General features: G+C 36.5%; 2 protein-coding genes across 7 annotated transcripts in view; both read left to right on the top strand.

The window, feature by feature from the left end:
- Positions 1 to 6,861, top strand: part of LOC138333229 (death-associated protein kinase 1-like) — a 104,199-nt gene extending 97,338 nt beyond the window's left edge. For all 6 annotated transcript variants that reach the window (XM_069281469.1, XM_069281471.1, XM_069281468.1 and 3 more), the window contains 2 exons: positions 6 to 194; positions 578 to 6,861. In XM_069281469.1, the coding sequence (XP_069137570.1) occupies positions 6 to 194; positions 578 to 1,807 (1,419 nt within the window). In that variant the 3' untranslated portion in view covers positions 1,808 to 6,861. The remainder of the gene's footprint in view (positions 1 to 5; positions 195 to 577) is intronic.
- A 6,976-nt stretch (positions 6,862 to 13,837) lies between these two features.
- LOC138333228 (uncharacterized) lies at positions 13,838 to 18,079 on the top strand. The gene is made up of 2 exons (XM_069281467.1): positions 13,838 to 13,985; positions 14,663 to 18,079. The coding sequence occupies exons 1-2, from the start codon at positions 13,983 to 13,985 to the stop codon at positions 16,607 to 16,609; spliced, it is 1,950 nt and encodes a 649-aa protein (XP_069137568.1). The 5' UTR covers positions 13,838 to 13,982; the 3' UTR covers positions 16,610 to 18,079.
- The last annotated feature ends 236 nt before the right edge of the window (positions 18,080 to 18,315 follow it).

Raw genomic sequence — 18,315 nt, 5'->3', positions numbered from 1 at the left:
CCTAGGAACTCCCACGTAGTAACGGATTCCTGGATGCTATGGTAGCACAGCTGCCGTCCTGGAGACGGTCCTCGTCCTCGTTCCCGGTGCTATCCTGGACACAGTTTGTAGAGTATGTGAGAGCCAAGATCAATCCTCTGGCTGGAGATGACCACATGAAGATTCTGGTGGAGGAACTACAACTCATAGGAGAGGTACTAACTAGACTATACACAAGGAATTATTGATATCATTAAGGAAAGCTTTGGTGGGAGAGATAATGATATGACTGTAGCAAAAATAATGATCCATTCAAAGGTTAATGATTGATTCAAAATGGCTGCTAAATATTTTAGATTCATTCTTGAATCAGTATTGATACAGATTATTATATATTGTGATTACATGTATAAACAGATGTATACATAATGTTTAGAAGCTACAAACTTAAAACTGTAATCTTCTTTCTGTTACAACAAAAAAAGAATTATTTTATTATTTATTATTTTTGGCCCCGAAAGTACCTGTGCAAATTACTGTTTATATCAGTTAAATACTGCAGCATCATGATAACATTTATTTTTGTTTTGTGTTTCAGATAGTTTATTTGGAATGTGATAGCTCACAGGACCTTGTCATACTTCACCCTAAATGGCTTTGTGAAGACATCATCGGTAACCTGATCAGTCAGGAGAAAATAATTCAGTCACGCATCACTGGCTGCTTCACGGTGGACGACTTCCAGCTGATGTACCCAGAGACAGATGCGCTTGATTTACTTCAGGTGCTTGAGGCCTTAGAAGTGTGTACACAATGTGACAATGAAGGAGAAATAGAATATGAATTCCCATGTTTAAATTTCATTGAGACCCTGAATGGCCTATGGCAGAAAGATTCCAAAAGGTTTGGCAGTGCTGTGTACGGTGGAGTTCGTATACAGACCGACCCTGACCTGGGCGGACAACTCAAACATATATTCGCACGGATACAGGTGTGTCTACGTCACAATGTGCTGCAGGAGTCGGAGGACCCTGAGGCTGAGCTGTATCAGTGGCATCACGGGTCTAAATACTGCTGTGGGGAGATGGAGGGACTCCTCGGTATGGACAGGCATGAACAGCACTTAGACATTAAAGTACGAGGCCCAGCGGAAAGTCGGACTCAGTTGTTTTATTTCCTTGAGGACTTCATGCATGTGGTAGAACAGACTGCATTAAATGTTTGTCCTGCCCTCTGTTTGGAGAGACATTTATCAAGCTGTCAAAATCTGAAGGACCATTCCAAAACCGTGCACGCCTTCTCTCCACTACATATAATGCGTGCCCAGAGAAATAAAAGTAACTGTGTCCAGTTACCCGACAGTCGAACTGAAGACCTCGCCGACCTTATGTTCCTGGGGTCGTTAGAGGTCGTACAAAACGTGACACTAGGTATAGATCTCCCCATATCACATCTGACAGTTCACACTCGGCGTATTCTCAGTAGTATGTTAGACCCACCCGAGCCTATGGGCCGAGACTGGTGTCTACTGGCCGTGACTCTAGGACTACAAAACTTACTGCCTGGCCTGGACAATACTAGTACGCCGGTCACTGAGAGTAAGACTGACCGAGTGCTACTAGAGTGGTCAAAAGTAGCGCCCCAGTGTACAATAGGACAGCTAGTAGGTAAGCTGCTGGAGTTTAACCGTGAGGACGTGGTGGAAATGGTGCTGAGAACGAGTCCATTGTTTAAAGTAATGATGTACGAAGACCACAGTACTGATGACAGCACCATACCACCACCAACTACGGCATCCACCAACACACTCTCCAACCTGTCTAGGTGACACAGACAGGCCCCTGGAACCTCTTACCAACCTAACTAGGAATTAGGGCTTTCCTAGTAAAATATCTCTCTCCCCAGGGCTTCAGGTTTGATGAGCGTGTACCACAATTCAAATTTACTCCATAATAAATCAGAATGAAGAACTAATCTAATTATAGATAGATTGATTGTGGAGTACTTGGGTCAGGGTTGATATTTAATAGGAGTCTTTTATAATAGAGAGGTCTAAAAAATCAACCAAAATATTATTTTTTCTGTGATACTATACACTTAATGTGTTTAATGATATTTACCAGTCTCCCTTTATTATTCCTGTTTCTCCTACAGACTTTTTACATAATCACGTACAGGATTGTACCCAATAGAGGTGTGAGTCGCTGGGAAACATTACAACTTCCCACTACATGATGTAAGATGTGATATGAAGTAAGATTTCTCTGTAAAATCTTAATTATGTGAAAATGTGCTGTGATTGAGAGAAAAAGAAGATTACTGATATGTATGAACTGATATCTACTTTAATATGTGGATTTTTTTTTAATTCCCAAATTAACTTATAACTTATTAGATCTATTGATTTGTAGCATTTTACTGTAAATTATTCAGGTTTTAATGTATTAGCTCTATATTATTGATTTCTATCAGTCTCATATATAACTAGATCAATTTCAAAGATTGTTTTTACTTATTTTCATCTTATAAAATGAACAATGCAAATCAGTGGAGAAGGTAAACATAATTCTTTCATTAAAATAACAAACAAACAAAGTAGATGTTTTTTTTAAATATGTATTGAACAATCACATTATATTAGGAGGGGAGGTAACTCTTTTTTAATGCTCGGTAATTCATCATCTGAGTGACGTTGGCTCCAGATATAACATTATATAAGAATCCATACATATACAACCTATACAAGTAATATTAGGAATATTAGGTCAAATGTCTGAAAGTTTTTTTTTGTTTGTTTTCATTCCTACCAAAAAGAAATCATTAGAAATATAAAACAATTTTAGATATAAGTAGATAGCTATTCTATTGTATACATACATGTGTAATTTATTATGCTGTCATCTGCTGCCTATAACATAGTGTGTGTAAACTGTTACAAGTGAAGACTTTGTTATTATTACTTGTATATTTTGGTTCATTTTTGTTACCAATGGTGCCATTTCATGTTTTATTTCACGAGCAATGTATAATTATGTCTGTTGTCGGTATTGTCCTCTGAAGTGAGATGTTAAGTAAACATATTGTCCGTATTTTTTTGGTAATGGTTCAAATGTCTTGTTTGACCATAGTAAAGTATATGTCACCATGTGCAATTCAAGATTGTAAAGCAGGTGATTTTTTCGCGGGTTTTATATTTTTGCGGTTTCACAGGATATTCATATGGCCACAAAAAACTGATATGAGAATAATTGATAAATGAATGAATAATTTATACATTTACAACCAAATCGGGAAAATTATGACTTGCGAAAAATGCTGGCTATACCTTATTTAGAGGAAAGAATATAAGTTGGGCAATTAATGCGACAGATAGAGTAATAAAATCAATATTGCTCTAAAGATTGGAAGCAGAGTAACGTTATTAATTAGTGTGTAATGATTTTTTCTTATAGCATATTTAATCATAAAATTTGTTCTCTGCGCAATAGGTGAGTAGGGAGTTGTCATTGATTGGAACAAAGTTGAATAGGGGGTAATAGATTGGTTTTTAGATATATATATGTAAGACCAAGGGATTCTGTTGGAACTCTTATTATAGATCAAATTGTTAAAACATTAAATGATAGCTAGCTTTTCTATAAATCCTGTTCATGATTCATTGTTAAAAAATACAAATTATGTATGGTTTTATATTGTCCAACAGGACAAATTGAAGGAAGAAGGAAGGAATAAGTTAACAATTCAAAATATGCATAAAAAATATTTATCAAGGTAGAATCTTTGATTAACAATCAATATTTGTGTTATCAGCATGTTTACAAATACCACCAACTGTGGCATTGACTCATCACATGTAGGAGGTATGATAACAAGGTGTTCTTAGAAGTCCTATCTAGATCTGATAGAAGTATGGACAGTGATTCATTGTCAGGACTTATAACTTAGGAAATCTGTACAAATTTTTACATATTATTTTTTTTAATATATATGATAAGCTTCCAAACCTCATTTCAATCTCTATATGCACTTTTGTTTTAAATGTGTTTGTATTTTTTAATACTGTGTAAAATAAGATTATGCCTTGACTGTAAATATAGTGGTATTAAGGTATGTAATAGTTTCTACTGTGCTGTCTACATAGTGCTTTTATTGAGGTGTTTGTTAAAATCTGTTTGTAACATTATGGGTTATTCATAAAAGTAGTTTATTATACGGTATGAAATATCTTGTGAAGTACTAATGGTCTTTAGGTCACTGAGATACCACATTTAAAACATTAAGGCTCCCTTTAGAAAATATCACATAAACCAGTGAAAAAAAACTAGTGATTACAGCTACAGCTCATAGAACAAATCTATCATGAAGAATATGTGTTATCCTAAGTGGATTTTGAAATATTGTTAATGGGTGTTATGATTGATTGAGTGTTTGAAGGCCTCTAAACAGTGTTTACAGCTGTGATCATTTGAGGACATGTTTTAGCAGTGAAAAGAAAATCAGATTTCCTAAATAAAATTCACTTACTGATACTTATAACATCCAGTAAATGAAAACAGTCCTAAAAAAGTCCTTAAGCAAGCCCACTAATCAGAGGTGAAGGGCTAGTGATGGAATATTGGGCACCTGAACCACTTGGCCAACTCAACCCAGAGGTGGAGGGCTAGTGATGGAATATTTGGCACCTGAACCACTTGGCCAACTCAACCCAGAGGTGGAGGGATAGTGATGGAATATTGGGCACCTGAACCACTTGGCCAACTCAACCCAGAGGTGGAGGGCTAGTGATGGAATATTGGGCACCTGAACCACCCGGCCAACTCAACCCAGAGGTGGAGGGCTAGTTATGGAATATTGGGCACCTGAACCACTTGGCCGACTCAACCCAGAGGTGGAGGGCTAGTGATGGAATATTGGGCACCTGAACCACTTGGCCAACTCAACCCAGAGGTGAAGGGCTAGTGATGGAATATTGGGCACCTGAACCACTTGGCCAACTCAACCCAGAGGTGGAGGGCTAGTGATGGAATATTGGGCACCTGAACCACTTGGCCAACTCAACCCAGAGGTGAAGGGCTAGTGATGGAATATTGGGCACCTGAACCACTTGGCCAACTCAACCCAGAGGTGAAGGGCTAGTGATGGAATATTGGGCACCTGAACCACTTGGCCAACTCAACCCAGAGGTGAAGGGCTAGTGATGGAATATTGGGCACCTGAACCACTTGGCCAACTCAACCCAGAGGTGGAGGGCTAGTGATGGAATATTGGGCACCTGAACCACTTGGCCAACTCAACCCAGAGGTGAAGGGCTAGTGATGGAATATAGGGCACCTGAACCACTTGGCCAACTCAACCCAGAGGTGGAGGGCTAGTGATGGAATATTGGGCACCTGAACCACTTGGCCAACTCAACCCAGAGGTGGAGGGTGAGTGATTGTCTATTAGGCCAAGACATATTTACTACCCGGTTCTTGGCCATGACAGCCCAGCAGTAAAGGCTCGTAGTGGTATGTCAGGCACCTTAACCACTTGGCCAGTCCAGAATCATTAAACAAAATAGTATAGTTTGTTTTTAATATTCTTCTCATTTTATCTCTCGTCAATATTAAACATGAAGTAGTCTTTTTATGCATTTCTACAGCGGTCATTTCTGATAAAACCAAATGTTAAAATTTGATGCATTTTAGAATTGTTTTATTTACTCTAAAGTGGCATTATTGTATCATACTGTTGACACCATCACTGTGAGGTAAACAAAAGTTCTCAGTTTAATATTAGTTTTTAGATAACTTATTGTCTTCCTTATGTCTTGCCAATGCAAGCAATGCTCATTGTAATTCTGAATTCTTTGTTTTTTTAAGGCAAAGATTGTGTCAGTCATATTATCTTATTGAATAAGTTTCAAAACTTATATGTTTTTATTCTTTTTCTTTCCAAAGATTTCATAATTTAACAAGAAAGCATAAGGAGGACAAATAACCTGTTCTCTAAACCTATAAACCTGTTTCTAGTGACAGTACCATAGATTACATCAGAACCATGGACAGACCTTTACTATTTTACTCTATCAGCAAAACCCTTTTAAACAAAATGTGATTGGTCTGTAGTATATGTATTTAAAGTTGAGTGTTATAAATATGATTAAGTTAAACTGAAGTATCTATGTTATATATAACTGTGCCTATTTCCACATCTTTGATACTCCAGGAGTTTTGGTGAATTAGGATTGCAACCCCCTGTGAAATGGGATCATATACCCTATGAAATAGTATTGTAACCCCTGTGAAATAGGATGGTGACCTTGGTGAAATAGCTTTATAGCCCCTGTGAATTTGGAATGTAACCCCTGTGAAATAGGATGGTGACCTTTGTGAAATAGCTTTATAACCACTGTGAATTTGGAATGTAACCCCTGTGAAATAGGATATATGACCCTGTGACATAAAATTGTAACCCCTGTGGAATAGGAGGGGGACCTTTGTATATCAACCCTGTGAAATAAAATTGTAACCCCTGTAAAACAGGCCTATACCCCTGGAGTATTTGGATCTCTCCCTGATTTCTATTAGTTTGATAATATTGTGATACATGGTGCTTTATATATTTATATCCAACTCTTTATCCATGTCGCATTGCTACAGTTTGATATTAAACCCTGTATTACCTTGAGTACATAGCCTCGCCAAGACTGAGTTGGTCGGCGCGATATGTTGTGGCTCATTTCTCTGTTGATATTCCTACGCTGTCATTGTTTTCATATTACATGTCATTTGTACTGTTATATAGTTCTTTTTTAAGTTAGATTATATACATTATTTTAAATATGCTCTTTGCACTAATTGAAATAATTTGCCAAAATGAATAAAACATTGACAAAATTGATTAGATCTTTTTTCAATTTTTAGCCCACCATCATCAGATGGTGGGCTATTCAAATTGCATTTTGTCCGTGGTTCGTAGTCCCTCCTTCTGTCTGTTAACAATCCTTGTTATTGCTTTTTCTCAGAAAGTACTGAAGGGATCTGTCTCCAATTTCATATGTAGGTTTTCCTAGGACCATTGTTGTGCATATTGCGTTTTGGAACCAATCAGTCAACAAGATGGCCGCCGTGTTGAATTTTGAAAGTGAAAAATTGTTACCACTAGAAAGTACTGAAGGGATCATTATCAAATTACATATGTAGGTTCCCCTAGGGCCCTAGTTGTGCATACTGACTTTTAGGACTGATTAGTCAACAAGATGGCCAACCAGTCGCTGTCTTGAATTTTGATAGTTGAAGTTTGTTACCACTATTTCTCAGAAAGAACTGCAAGAATCAGTCTACTCTCAAATTCCATATGTTTGTTCCCTTGGGCCCTAGTTGTGCATAGTGCATTTTGGGACCGATCATTCAACAAGATGGTCAACAGGCTGCTTTCTTGGATTTTGATAGTTGAAATTTGAAAAGTAGAGAAAAGATCCATCTGACAATTGTCAGACATAGATCAATCTTTGCTGGGCGCCAAGATCTCTCTGGGATCTCTTGTTTTATAAAACCATCTATAGGAAAAGTCACTCCACAAAGAACTTCTACTCCACAAAGGATAGTTACTCCAAAGAGAACTGTCAATCTGTAGAGAACATATCTATACTCCACAGAGAAAATATTTCTCAACAAAGAATTGCTACTAAAACAGATCTGCCACTCCACAGAGAATAGCGACTAGTTCATATAGAATAGCAGCTGATTAACAGAGGATAGCAGCTAATTCAGTAAGAAAATCTACTCACGAAGATTATATACTCTGTAGCAAATAGCACTTTTACATGGAATAGCTTCTTCACATAGAAAATCTACTACACAGAGAATAACTACTCTTCAGAGAAAAGCTATTCAAAACAGAACCGATACTCCAGAGAAATTAGATTCTTCAGAGAAAATAGTTACTCCACATAGAATAGCTACATTACATGGGATAGCTTCTCTTCAAAGAATAGCTACTCTTGCAGAGAAAAGCAAAGGACAAGATATGGTAATGGCTCTTTTTGGCCCTTAAATCTACCAAATTTAAAATTATGTATTTAGAAATTAAGTTGCTGCGTTTGAAATAATGAATATGCTCCTAATAAAAGCTTAATGATATTTTTGTTGAAAGAAAGCAGTTTTTGCTATATAACCATGGTAACTTTGCATAAATTATTCAAATTTCAAAATTTTCTCAATTTTCGCATTTTTTTTATAGTTTTTCTTTTAAAAGCAATAGAGCACAACCTAGGACAAACTTTATCTTTATTAGGGAATTAGCAGACATGACGAAAACATCATTTTGAGAAATATAAAGTTTGTTCTAGAATTCGCTCTCTATGTTAACTAGATGAAAAACTGCATAAAAAGGCAAATTTTGATGAAATTTTCACATTTTGCATAATTAATGTATAATAAAAATGGTTGCCATGGCAACTAGAACTGCTAGATTACTTAATAGCACTATCAAATATGTCAGGTATGTAGTTAATATTTGAAATGCAAGATTCCCATCTTAAAATAACAGACTGAAAATAGCGGATTTGGGGGCCACAAAAGACCCTAGAACGAATATACGTATCCGGCCTACTATACCTTTCGGCCGGGTACGAATTGGTCCCTATGTGTCGTAGTGGAACACTGCCTCCGAAAATCACTCCGGCATAGTTTTCTATACTTTTTTTGTAGGTTTCCAATTATTTTGTGAGTATACAAGCATTTACATATTATTTTTGTCAAAAAACACGCATAACTACCATTCTTAATATCTACCGTACCGCTCACAAGACGTCAAATTTACAATTTGTGGACTTGCCGTATAAATTCTCTTCAGAAAGACCTTCATATGTATTATGATAAAAAAATGCCTCGATGAGAATTCGATATTTTATGTGGTTCAGTTTTATTGCCTAGTAGGTAAGCGATATCAAACAAGTACGATAAAAATGCAAACAAACGTTTTATAATGGTTTGCATAATCATTACTTTGCTCCGTTAGCAGTAATAGGCACCAATTGTAGCTCTAAATACGACACCATTTTCTGTCAAAAAGTCTTTTGAGCTACAATATTGCAGCTAAAAAGACCCTTACTATACCTATTCCTTTACAATGAATAGCTTCTCCACAGAAACTAGCCATTCAAAATAGAATCAATGCTCCACAAAAATTGTATTCTCCAGAGAAAAGCTACTACATGGAGAATTTCAACTCCATAAAGAATGGCTACTCCACAGAGTTGCTTCAAAGATACTTGCTTCTCCACAGGGAATATCTACTCTACAGACAACGCTTCTCTAACGAGAAATGATGATGTGCATTGAAAAACTGTACTTCACAGGAAATAGCTACTCCGTTCGGAATGCCTGTTGGGCCATTTTCGTTAATTCGAAACCGTTGTTTAAAATCATAATTTCAAGTATAAATCCTGACGGACCTGCAGTTTTCTTTATATAGGCCTGCGACGGCTTTGTCAAGGCTCTTCTGAAAGCAACATAAAATCACCAGGTCCGTCTTTAATTAGTAAACGAACAACTAGGTCCAACCAGTCAAACCGTATAATCGAAAACGGCCTTGGTTTCCAATTTGTGTCTAGCGTTGCCCAATCCTTTTTAGTAGCAATATCCTGTGTACAGATATATAGGATTGCCCCAGTGAACTAGGAAGTCTTTTATATAGTCATACCGGTAAACAGGCGTACTTGATGATATACAAAATCTTTTCACTAGTACTACTACATACAAATTTACCTGTTGCATGTTGATTTTTGAGAGCTATATTTTAAACTAATAAATATACGAAATGAGAAAGTTTTGACATCGGTATCACACCAGATTTTTCATCAGGTATTTTCAATGTTTATTATGATAATCTTATGTTAAAGACATTCAAGATATATTCATCACTAATGACATATTTAAGACTGCTTCAACAGGCCTTCATCATTTGTTTGTCTGTACTGTTTCAGGAAAATCAAATCCTGGACATTTTATAGAAAAAAAAACCATAATACAATGTTTCGAAATGCTAATCATAAGTTGTATGCACTTCTTGACATGAAATCACTTAAATTGGTGCAGTTTTTTAGAAGGCATTACAAGAATGTAGACCGAAAAAAATACATTTTTGGAAAGCATGAGCATGATAAAAGAATTTTAAAATGGTGCTCGATTGATTTCTGATACCTGTAACGTTTTCGCTGCGAATCCTTATCGCCGGCAATGAATAATCTAAAATAAGCTTTACAGTTATTTAAAATGGATGAACATGATAACCTCGTTTGGCAATTAATGTCGCCTGGGATTATATTCAAACTAACGGCGCGAAAAACTTAGTGTATGGTGTCAATCAAAAGAACATGTAGTAATTAGACTTTATTTGGTTTAGAGATAGAAAGAATTTTGCTGTTAATCTTACTGAGTGGTAACTGTGAATTAAATTCAATTAAACGTTGAAAGTTATGTAATTTACTACGACAGCAAAGCCCGCGAGATAAATGTGCGGTGACTTTGTTTGTCCATAGGAATATCGGGCTTCTGAAACACGTAATGATGGCATCGAGGACAATAAGCTGGGATTCCAACTGCCGTTATTGTTTGTGTTTAGGTATGTCTCTCAGAAAACGTATAATTTATGTAAATAATTGCACTCGCACAAGATTGGGGTAATAATACTAATTATGAAAGATACGACGGAGCAGTAATTAGATCGACGCACAAAATGACATGTAAGAGATTATAAACTATTTTCATTTTATTATTTTAGACGAGTCTAAATGGAATTCAATTTCTGTCCAATAAATCAGACACTATAGTGCATACATACAAAAATATGCAACTCAAATATTAGTACAAATCAGTAGAAGGGCTTGCTCCGAACGTCGGACGGATCATGCCAGGAATGTACCGTATAAATATCGGTTAGTATCAATAAAACAAAACCAGGATCAACGGTGAGAATACTTTACCTGTCGTCTGTTTAAGCATGGATACAGGTATAAGTATACAACATAAGTAGTTAGTAGAATAATTTACGAGTATCGCAGGTCACTGTCTAGTAAAGTTCTGGTCGCCTCTTCCGTGTTACAGCCGGACCTTAGCATGCTACCCGCTGATTGGTTGGTAGTAGGTTATATTAGCATATTATGTAGCGTCTTTTAGCTGTCCGGATGGTGATGAGTATAGAATAATTATCAGAAGGATATCAGAATTTTGACGACATTGAAGGATAATTTTAAATTCATTAGTCAAACCAATTCAATATTTCAAAGTGTCTCAATTCTTGAGAAAAAAAAATCACATAATTGTTTCTATTAGAATACATTGTAAATTAAATTTAAAGGGCCACTACCTTTCCGAAACAGCTTTTAATTTTTAAAATAGGAATGTAAAACGAGATCAATAATTTTGTAGAGTCGCAGAAGTTATTAACTATACGTTTACTAGCACACTTATCATCACCTTCAGAACTGTTTAATTAGAATAAATAAAATGTTAATTTTCATAACGCGGGTCGTTTTATGTTTCCCGCCGTCGTCCTAAATGCCGCGCGGTAGTTGACTATCACTGCGCCAGACGGCAAAACAGCGAAATGAATCTCCACTGTTATCGTACATTAGACAGGAAATCTGGCATATGTTTGGTGTTGTAACCTCATCTTAAGCCGTCGATAAATATTTTCTTTTGTTATTAATGTTTTTAAAAAAACCTTTAAATTTTGCTCCGGAAAGGTAGTGGGCCTTAAAGGGTTACGATTAGCAAAAAAAAAAACAAAAAAAAAAACAGGGTTACATTGTTTTAATTAATAAGCTGGTTTTATATTATTATCCAACAAAGACATTTTCCAATCTTGTCTGTGACAAGAATTTCATTAAAGGTCCACTACCTTTCTGAAACGGCTTTTGATTTATAAAATTGGAATGTAAAATGAGATTGGTATTTTGTAGAGTCGCAAACGTTATTAACTTCATTACCACTCTTGTCAACAACTTACGCACATTTTGATAAAAATAAATTAAATGTAAATTTCTATAGCGCCTGTAGGCTTCTATTTCCTGCCGCAGTCCCGCGCACTAGTTACAGCGAAATGTTAACATAGATTACAAAGGGAATCTTGCATTTGTTTCGGTGTTGTAACAACATCTTAAGTTATCGGTATAAATATTCTAAAATAACTATAGTTTTTAAGAAATTTCTATTTTCTTTTTTTTTCCGGAAAGGTAATGGGCCTTAAAATAAATGTATTAACTGTCATCTCATAGCGTACAAATGACGTCGTTGTCCGTAACGTTCATTTTATTGGTTGATAAGATGGAGAAATAATGTCTTTTTCTTAGAAAAAAGGAGATAGGCATTGAGACAGAGTGACTTCATCCACTTGACCCCGGGGCAGGAGGGTGGGGGGTTATAGTATAATGACGATGATTTGCATCATATCTTCTTATATTTTATTCAAAGACGGAGTAAAATTATTTGTGGATTGTTTGTGGTTATATTTTGTAATGTTCATAAGGTTTGTTTTATGAACGGTGGTAGTTTGTACCTGTATATTACAGGTGTGTTCTTATGATATCTTCTAGGGATCCTACTTTCAGTTTTATTATTGGCGTCATTACAAAAACTATACACGACTTCCCTGTCATTCAGTTATGTAACAAAAGTAAGGGCTATAAAGCTACATCGTAAAAGGGAACTGTCTGGTCCTGCTTTTATGACGTCATATCAAAAACCATTTGGTCTGGACAGTTTAGTTTTATTTTTGTTGTAAAACACGTTAACATCATTGGTCATGTTTTTGAGGTGAAAGTGAGTCGGAGATCTCCAGAAAAAACACCACCCTACGTACGGTCAGTACCATCCTACGTAAACCTCGAACTTGTGATTCAGAAGATGGATAAACATGTAGGTGTAAAATGTCGGACATCTGTACCACTAGGCCATGAAACTTAAACAGAAATATCAATTGAAGAAACAAAATATGGTTAAGTGGTATCAGAAGCATATAATATTTTAATCATTTACCGAAACATTTTATCAGAGATTCTGCATATCCGGTAGTTTATCTTATGCAATTGATGCGCATCTGTCGAACAAAAAACATATTCTGAAATATCGACATTACTTTAAATATTGTGATAATTGAAATGTTGGAGGGGTTGGGTAATTGCACATGGACCCTATCTTGCTCCCACAGCACTAATAACATCTCCTTATACTAAGGAGAGGATGCATCATACATGTATATGTAAAGGAAACGCTAGATAAATATCGTTCAGGTGCATGCAATTAAATGTTACTTTCGAACAAAAGTGGTGTTTAATTGTTTTTCATGTTTGTTCCCAGCCACCGTAAATAAAATCATACAAGTTTTGAAAGGAATTTTGAATAGCTGTAAGATTGATTGCATGAACTGATAAACATTGATGGAAATGTTTCGTGGTATGAATAATTTCGTGGATTTTCTCTAAAATTTCTAATCCTAAGAAAACCTATATAAAACATACGTATGTAAACTGATGGTGTGAAGAAATATCCTACATAAGTAGTTAATCAGATATATGTCACATAACCACTTAACAAATGTAAACAAAGGAGTGCACGTGTTCTCAAGCACGTGGCAATCTATACTACTGTATATGATCACTGCGATGATATATTGATATGATTTGAAAGTGAAACTGACTAGCCAATGTCAACACATGAGATCCTGTTATATGATTGGTACGTTCTTGGTTTGACCACACCATCCCAGTCACGGCGCACGAAATCCGGGACAGGATCCGTGTTTCTTGGAGTTCACGACGTTACCATGACAACATGGTTATCCCTTAATCAGATCGGACAGGTATATATAAAGGAGATCTATCATCTCTCATCAATAAAGACGATTATTCATCAGTCGCTCGCATCTCTGTCACGGTGAAATACATTTCTCTATTTGTTTTGTTATCCTATAGGACAATAGTGTACCTGTAGGCTAACCAGCCGTCAAAAGTCACAGAAATGGTGAGTATTACCTTATTAATATATTTAGACTATTAGCCTAGATATGTAACAATATTCCGAGTGTATTAAAACCTATTGCAATTTATTTATCTATTTATTCTTATTTATTTATTTATTTATTTACTTATTTATTTATTTACAATGCAAATAAATTTATACATTTTTTTAAAAATTGTAAATAAATTTAAATATTTATTAATTTACAATGCAAATATTTATTTATTTATTTGCAGTGTTTTTATTGACTATCTTTTTATCTATTCATTATTTCTCTATATTTCTGTTTATATTATATATTATTAATGTCAAATGAAATTATATATTTCATCAACTTCTGCTAACACATGCTTCTATAACAAAAAGGATAATCATTTGTTAATACATACTTAGTTTTACAAGAAACAATGTTTATGATTTTGATTTTTGTATTTTCTGCGGTTTAGACAATTTAAGACATACAAAAACACAGAGAATGATTATTATAATAAATGTATGATTAGTGAAAATTTCATTTATCATTTTCCTGTATAGCCTTCCGTAAAATGGACAAGTACATTGTATGTGAAACTTCTGTAGTCATTTGTGGGACTGAATGATAATATTTGGAACATTTTACAGACATTTTTAGGTCTGAATGACATTTGTGTGTAATAAAGGCATTGTTTTATACATTACAGAATAAGAACACGTGCAGTGTGGGACTGGGTAAGATGAGGAAGCTTAGCATGGCTTACCTTCAGGACGTCCTCCTCAACTTGTACAATGTCAAGGTCAAGATGGAAAGTGACAAAAAAAAATTCCAATCTGACGAAGAGCTCCCAACAACACGTGCTACAGACATGCAAGGAGCAAAGAGCCACATCTGTAAACGATTGAAACTCATTTTCCCAACACAAATGAAAACACTTGAAGTTTTCGAGGAAATATGTGAAGATATCATTGAAAGCAAATGTGTAGAGCATTTGATGAAAAAGCTTGAGAAGATTGGAGATGAAGCCATGAGCACTGTGAAAAGCTGGGGAGTGGAGAGAGAGTTATATGTGGGAGTCATTCCCATGGCATCAGATGGCAAGGTGAAGGCTATGTTTGATGCCACAGTTGACGTGGGCAAAGATCGTCTCTACTTACACTGGGATAACAGTCTGTCCGATAACCTCATCATGGCTGTCACGCAGCTGGCACAGACCCTGAGGAACGAAAGGAGACAACCAACCCCAACGGAGTACCTTGGGTTCCAGATGGCTTACCATGGCCTGTCCAGTGGCGCCCTTGTCCATCAGGGCAATGCACGCTGTCTAGGGACTCCGGGGTTCCGACCGTACACGCAGACCTACATGTCCTTGACTGACCCAGGAGACGGTCACGTGCTGGGCACCACCAAGTGCAATGACTGGATGAAAGGCGCCATAGTACATGTGGAACACTTAGAAAGACCCAATCATTTGCCCCGAGAAAAAATCGAATCGTATCGTATTCCGTCAATCTTGGACTTTTCGAAAGTTAGGCTTCATGTTGGAAGTCAAGCACCTACAACATACTTCGTTGGCAGACGCGTCAAAGATTCTGGAAACTTCAGCGAAGACTTCCTCAAGCTTGTCAATATTACTGCGGCTTCCGCCACAGCGGCCTTCTATCAAGGCGCGGCAGAATGCAAGGTATCGATGGAGGGTTTGAGCACGTCACAAGCCGTACAATATATGCAGGCTCTTCGGGGACAGATCCAGAGAAACAAGAAACAGTTCTTGTCAGCTGCATGGAACCTCAACCAAGTGGTTACGGACGACTTTGAGCTAGGAGAGCCAAAGGTACTCAAAGACAGAATGAGCATTGCATTACGGGCCATAGATGTAACCTATTATGGAGGTTTCAACAAGATCACGTGGGATGGAGCTAGCGACACCTATCCATCCAAATGTATCATGTACCAGTTCACAGTTCCTGAAGCTCTCACCGTTGTGCACGAGGCACACATTAGGGGACTTGTTACGTACTTTTCCGCAGGATTCAAATTCAACGAAATCAAACTGGCTGTGATGGCAGGCGTCGACGGCATTGGAATTGGTGGCGCGCAGGTCCTCCGGTTCATGGACAGCCAGACTGGTATGCACGGGCCTTATATGGAGGAAAACATCCCAAGAATACTGAAAAGTCGGGACGATGCTGCCAAATCTGTACAGGGAAGAGCTGTTCATATCCTTGCCAGACTCGACACTATGTACTTTGAAGGGTCAATCTCTGCCGACCAGGACAGGTTACGGCGGGAGCTGTTCACAGAACTACTCAACGAAAACCACACCCGAACAGAGTACCTGTTACAACTCCTTAGACCGGTCAGTAAGATGGCCGACGAAGGCAATAGCCCACTGCTAGGAGTAGCTAAAAGACTTATTGATGCAGACTCCCCCATGCTTAAGGATCACTTCGAGTCCAACGACGAGTGGAATAGCTTCATAAAAGATCTGAAAAGTATGTATTTATCCAAGGACGAGGACTCGCTGATGGAAGAATATGAAAGTGATCCGTGGCTCTGTGCCAGGAAGCGATATCGGGAAACACAAAATGGCGGCAAACGACGTTTCACCAGACAGTCTTCCCATGATATTCACTGTAAGTGCTTTTACTGACTTGATAGGGCTAGAAATTCTCTGTAGGTACTTCTACTGATTCTATAGCAGAAATACTAAAACTTTCGTGTATGAAGAAGGGGCAAATTCCATATCATGCTTGATCAAGATATATCACTGTAATGCTTTTACTGACTTCATAGATCTAGAATTATCAGCTCGTGTTTCTACTGAACATACTTAAAGAAGATGTGATATCACCTTAAGTGTTTCTATCGACTCGATAAAAACAGAAATAGTATAACGGTCGTGCTTGATAAGTTCGTGATATGACCCTATGTGTTTTTACTTAGTCTATAAAACAAGCATACTAAAATTGTTTGCTTGATTAAGAGATAATACCACTGTAAGTGTTAATGACTATATAGCAGAAATACCAAGACTTTTGTTCTTGAAGAAGAGGGAGGTGATATGACCATATGTTTCCTGCTTGATGAAAATACACATGTAATATCACTGCAAGTGCTTCTATATAGCAAAAATACTAAAACTTTCGTGCTTGATGAAAAAGTGATATCACTGTTAGTGGTTCTGCTGAATCTCCAGGAAAGAAAATTAAGGTTGTGTTTTACGATTGGACAAATCTACAAGGCAGATACATGAACGTGTGTTTTACGATTGGACAAATCTACAGGACAGATACGTGAACTGGAAGTGTTTTCCTGTGCCTTATCTATCAACACTATGAACTGCGTGTGTGGCTTTGTATTAATTGATATGGTGGTATCAAATAAGAATCTATAAATCCTAATTTTAATACTAAAGTATATATTCTTGTAATTGTTGATTTTTAAGTTTCTCTCTTTTGTTTTTTTCTATCGTTATGTTTCAAGTTATGTGAGAAGATGACGAAGCAGTTACATATCCGTAACCATGTCTTTCATAAGTTATGTTAAAATTTAATGTGGTGTATGTCAAAAATTAATGGGGTGTGTGTTAAAATTTAATGTGGTGTATGTCAAAAATTAATGGGGTGTGTGTTAAAATCTAATGAGGTTTATATTAAAATTTAATGGGGATGTGTGTTAAAATTTAGTGGTGTGTGTGTTAAAATTTAGTGGTGTGTGTTAAAATTTAGTGGTGTGTGTGGTAAAATTTAGTGGTGTGTGTGTTAAAATTTAGTGGTGTGTGTGTTAAAATTTAGTGAAATTATATTTATCCCTGTGTACCATTGTCTTCCTATTGTTGTGTTACACACAAAACAGTGTATGTCATTAACAATATATCCAAATGACAATGTACATTTGTATATCTCAATCTGTTACTTAATTCGTCTGTTATCCAGCTAATTATCTCGTGATGTTGTTGTATATATCACGTAAGCCGTGTATATATCATTATTTTTGCCGCGAACCGTTGAATATTCATTTTAGTTAGTTCTTTAGTTTTGTTCTTTTATCGTTTATATCACTTAATTGAAGTGACGTCATGTTTTAAATACATGTTTTTAATAAACTTCTATTTGATAAACTATTGTTGGTGTTATGGTATTGTCAGATCTACATCAACCCAGCTAATAAACAAGATCAGTCAGACGGGTCCATGTATTGTCAGATCTACATCAACCCAGCTAATAAACAAGATCAGTCAGACGGGTCCATGTATTGTCAGATCTACATCAACCCAGCTAATAAACAAGATCAGTCAGACGGGTCCATGTATTTTTTTTTTTTTTACAGTAGTTTTTATGCATCTATGTGTCCAAA

This window comes from Argopecten irradians, chromosome 10 (assembly GCF_041381155.1).
Source record: "Argopecten irradians isolate NY chromosome 10, Ai_NY, whole genome shotgun sequence".
In the NCBI taxonomy this organism is placed as follows: domain Eukaryota; kingdom Metazoa; phylum Mollusca; class Bivalvia; order Pectinida; family Pectinidae; genus Argopecten; species Argopecten irradians.
Note: the sequence above shows the minus strand (reverse complement) of the source record. Positions and strands in the feature narration are given on the sequence as shown.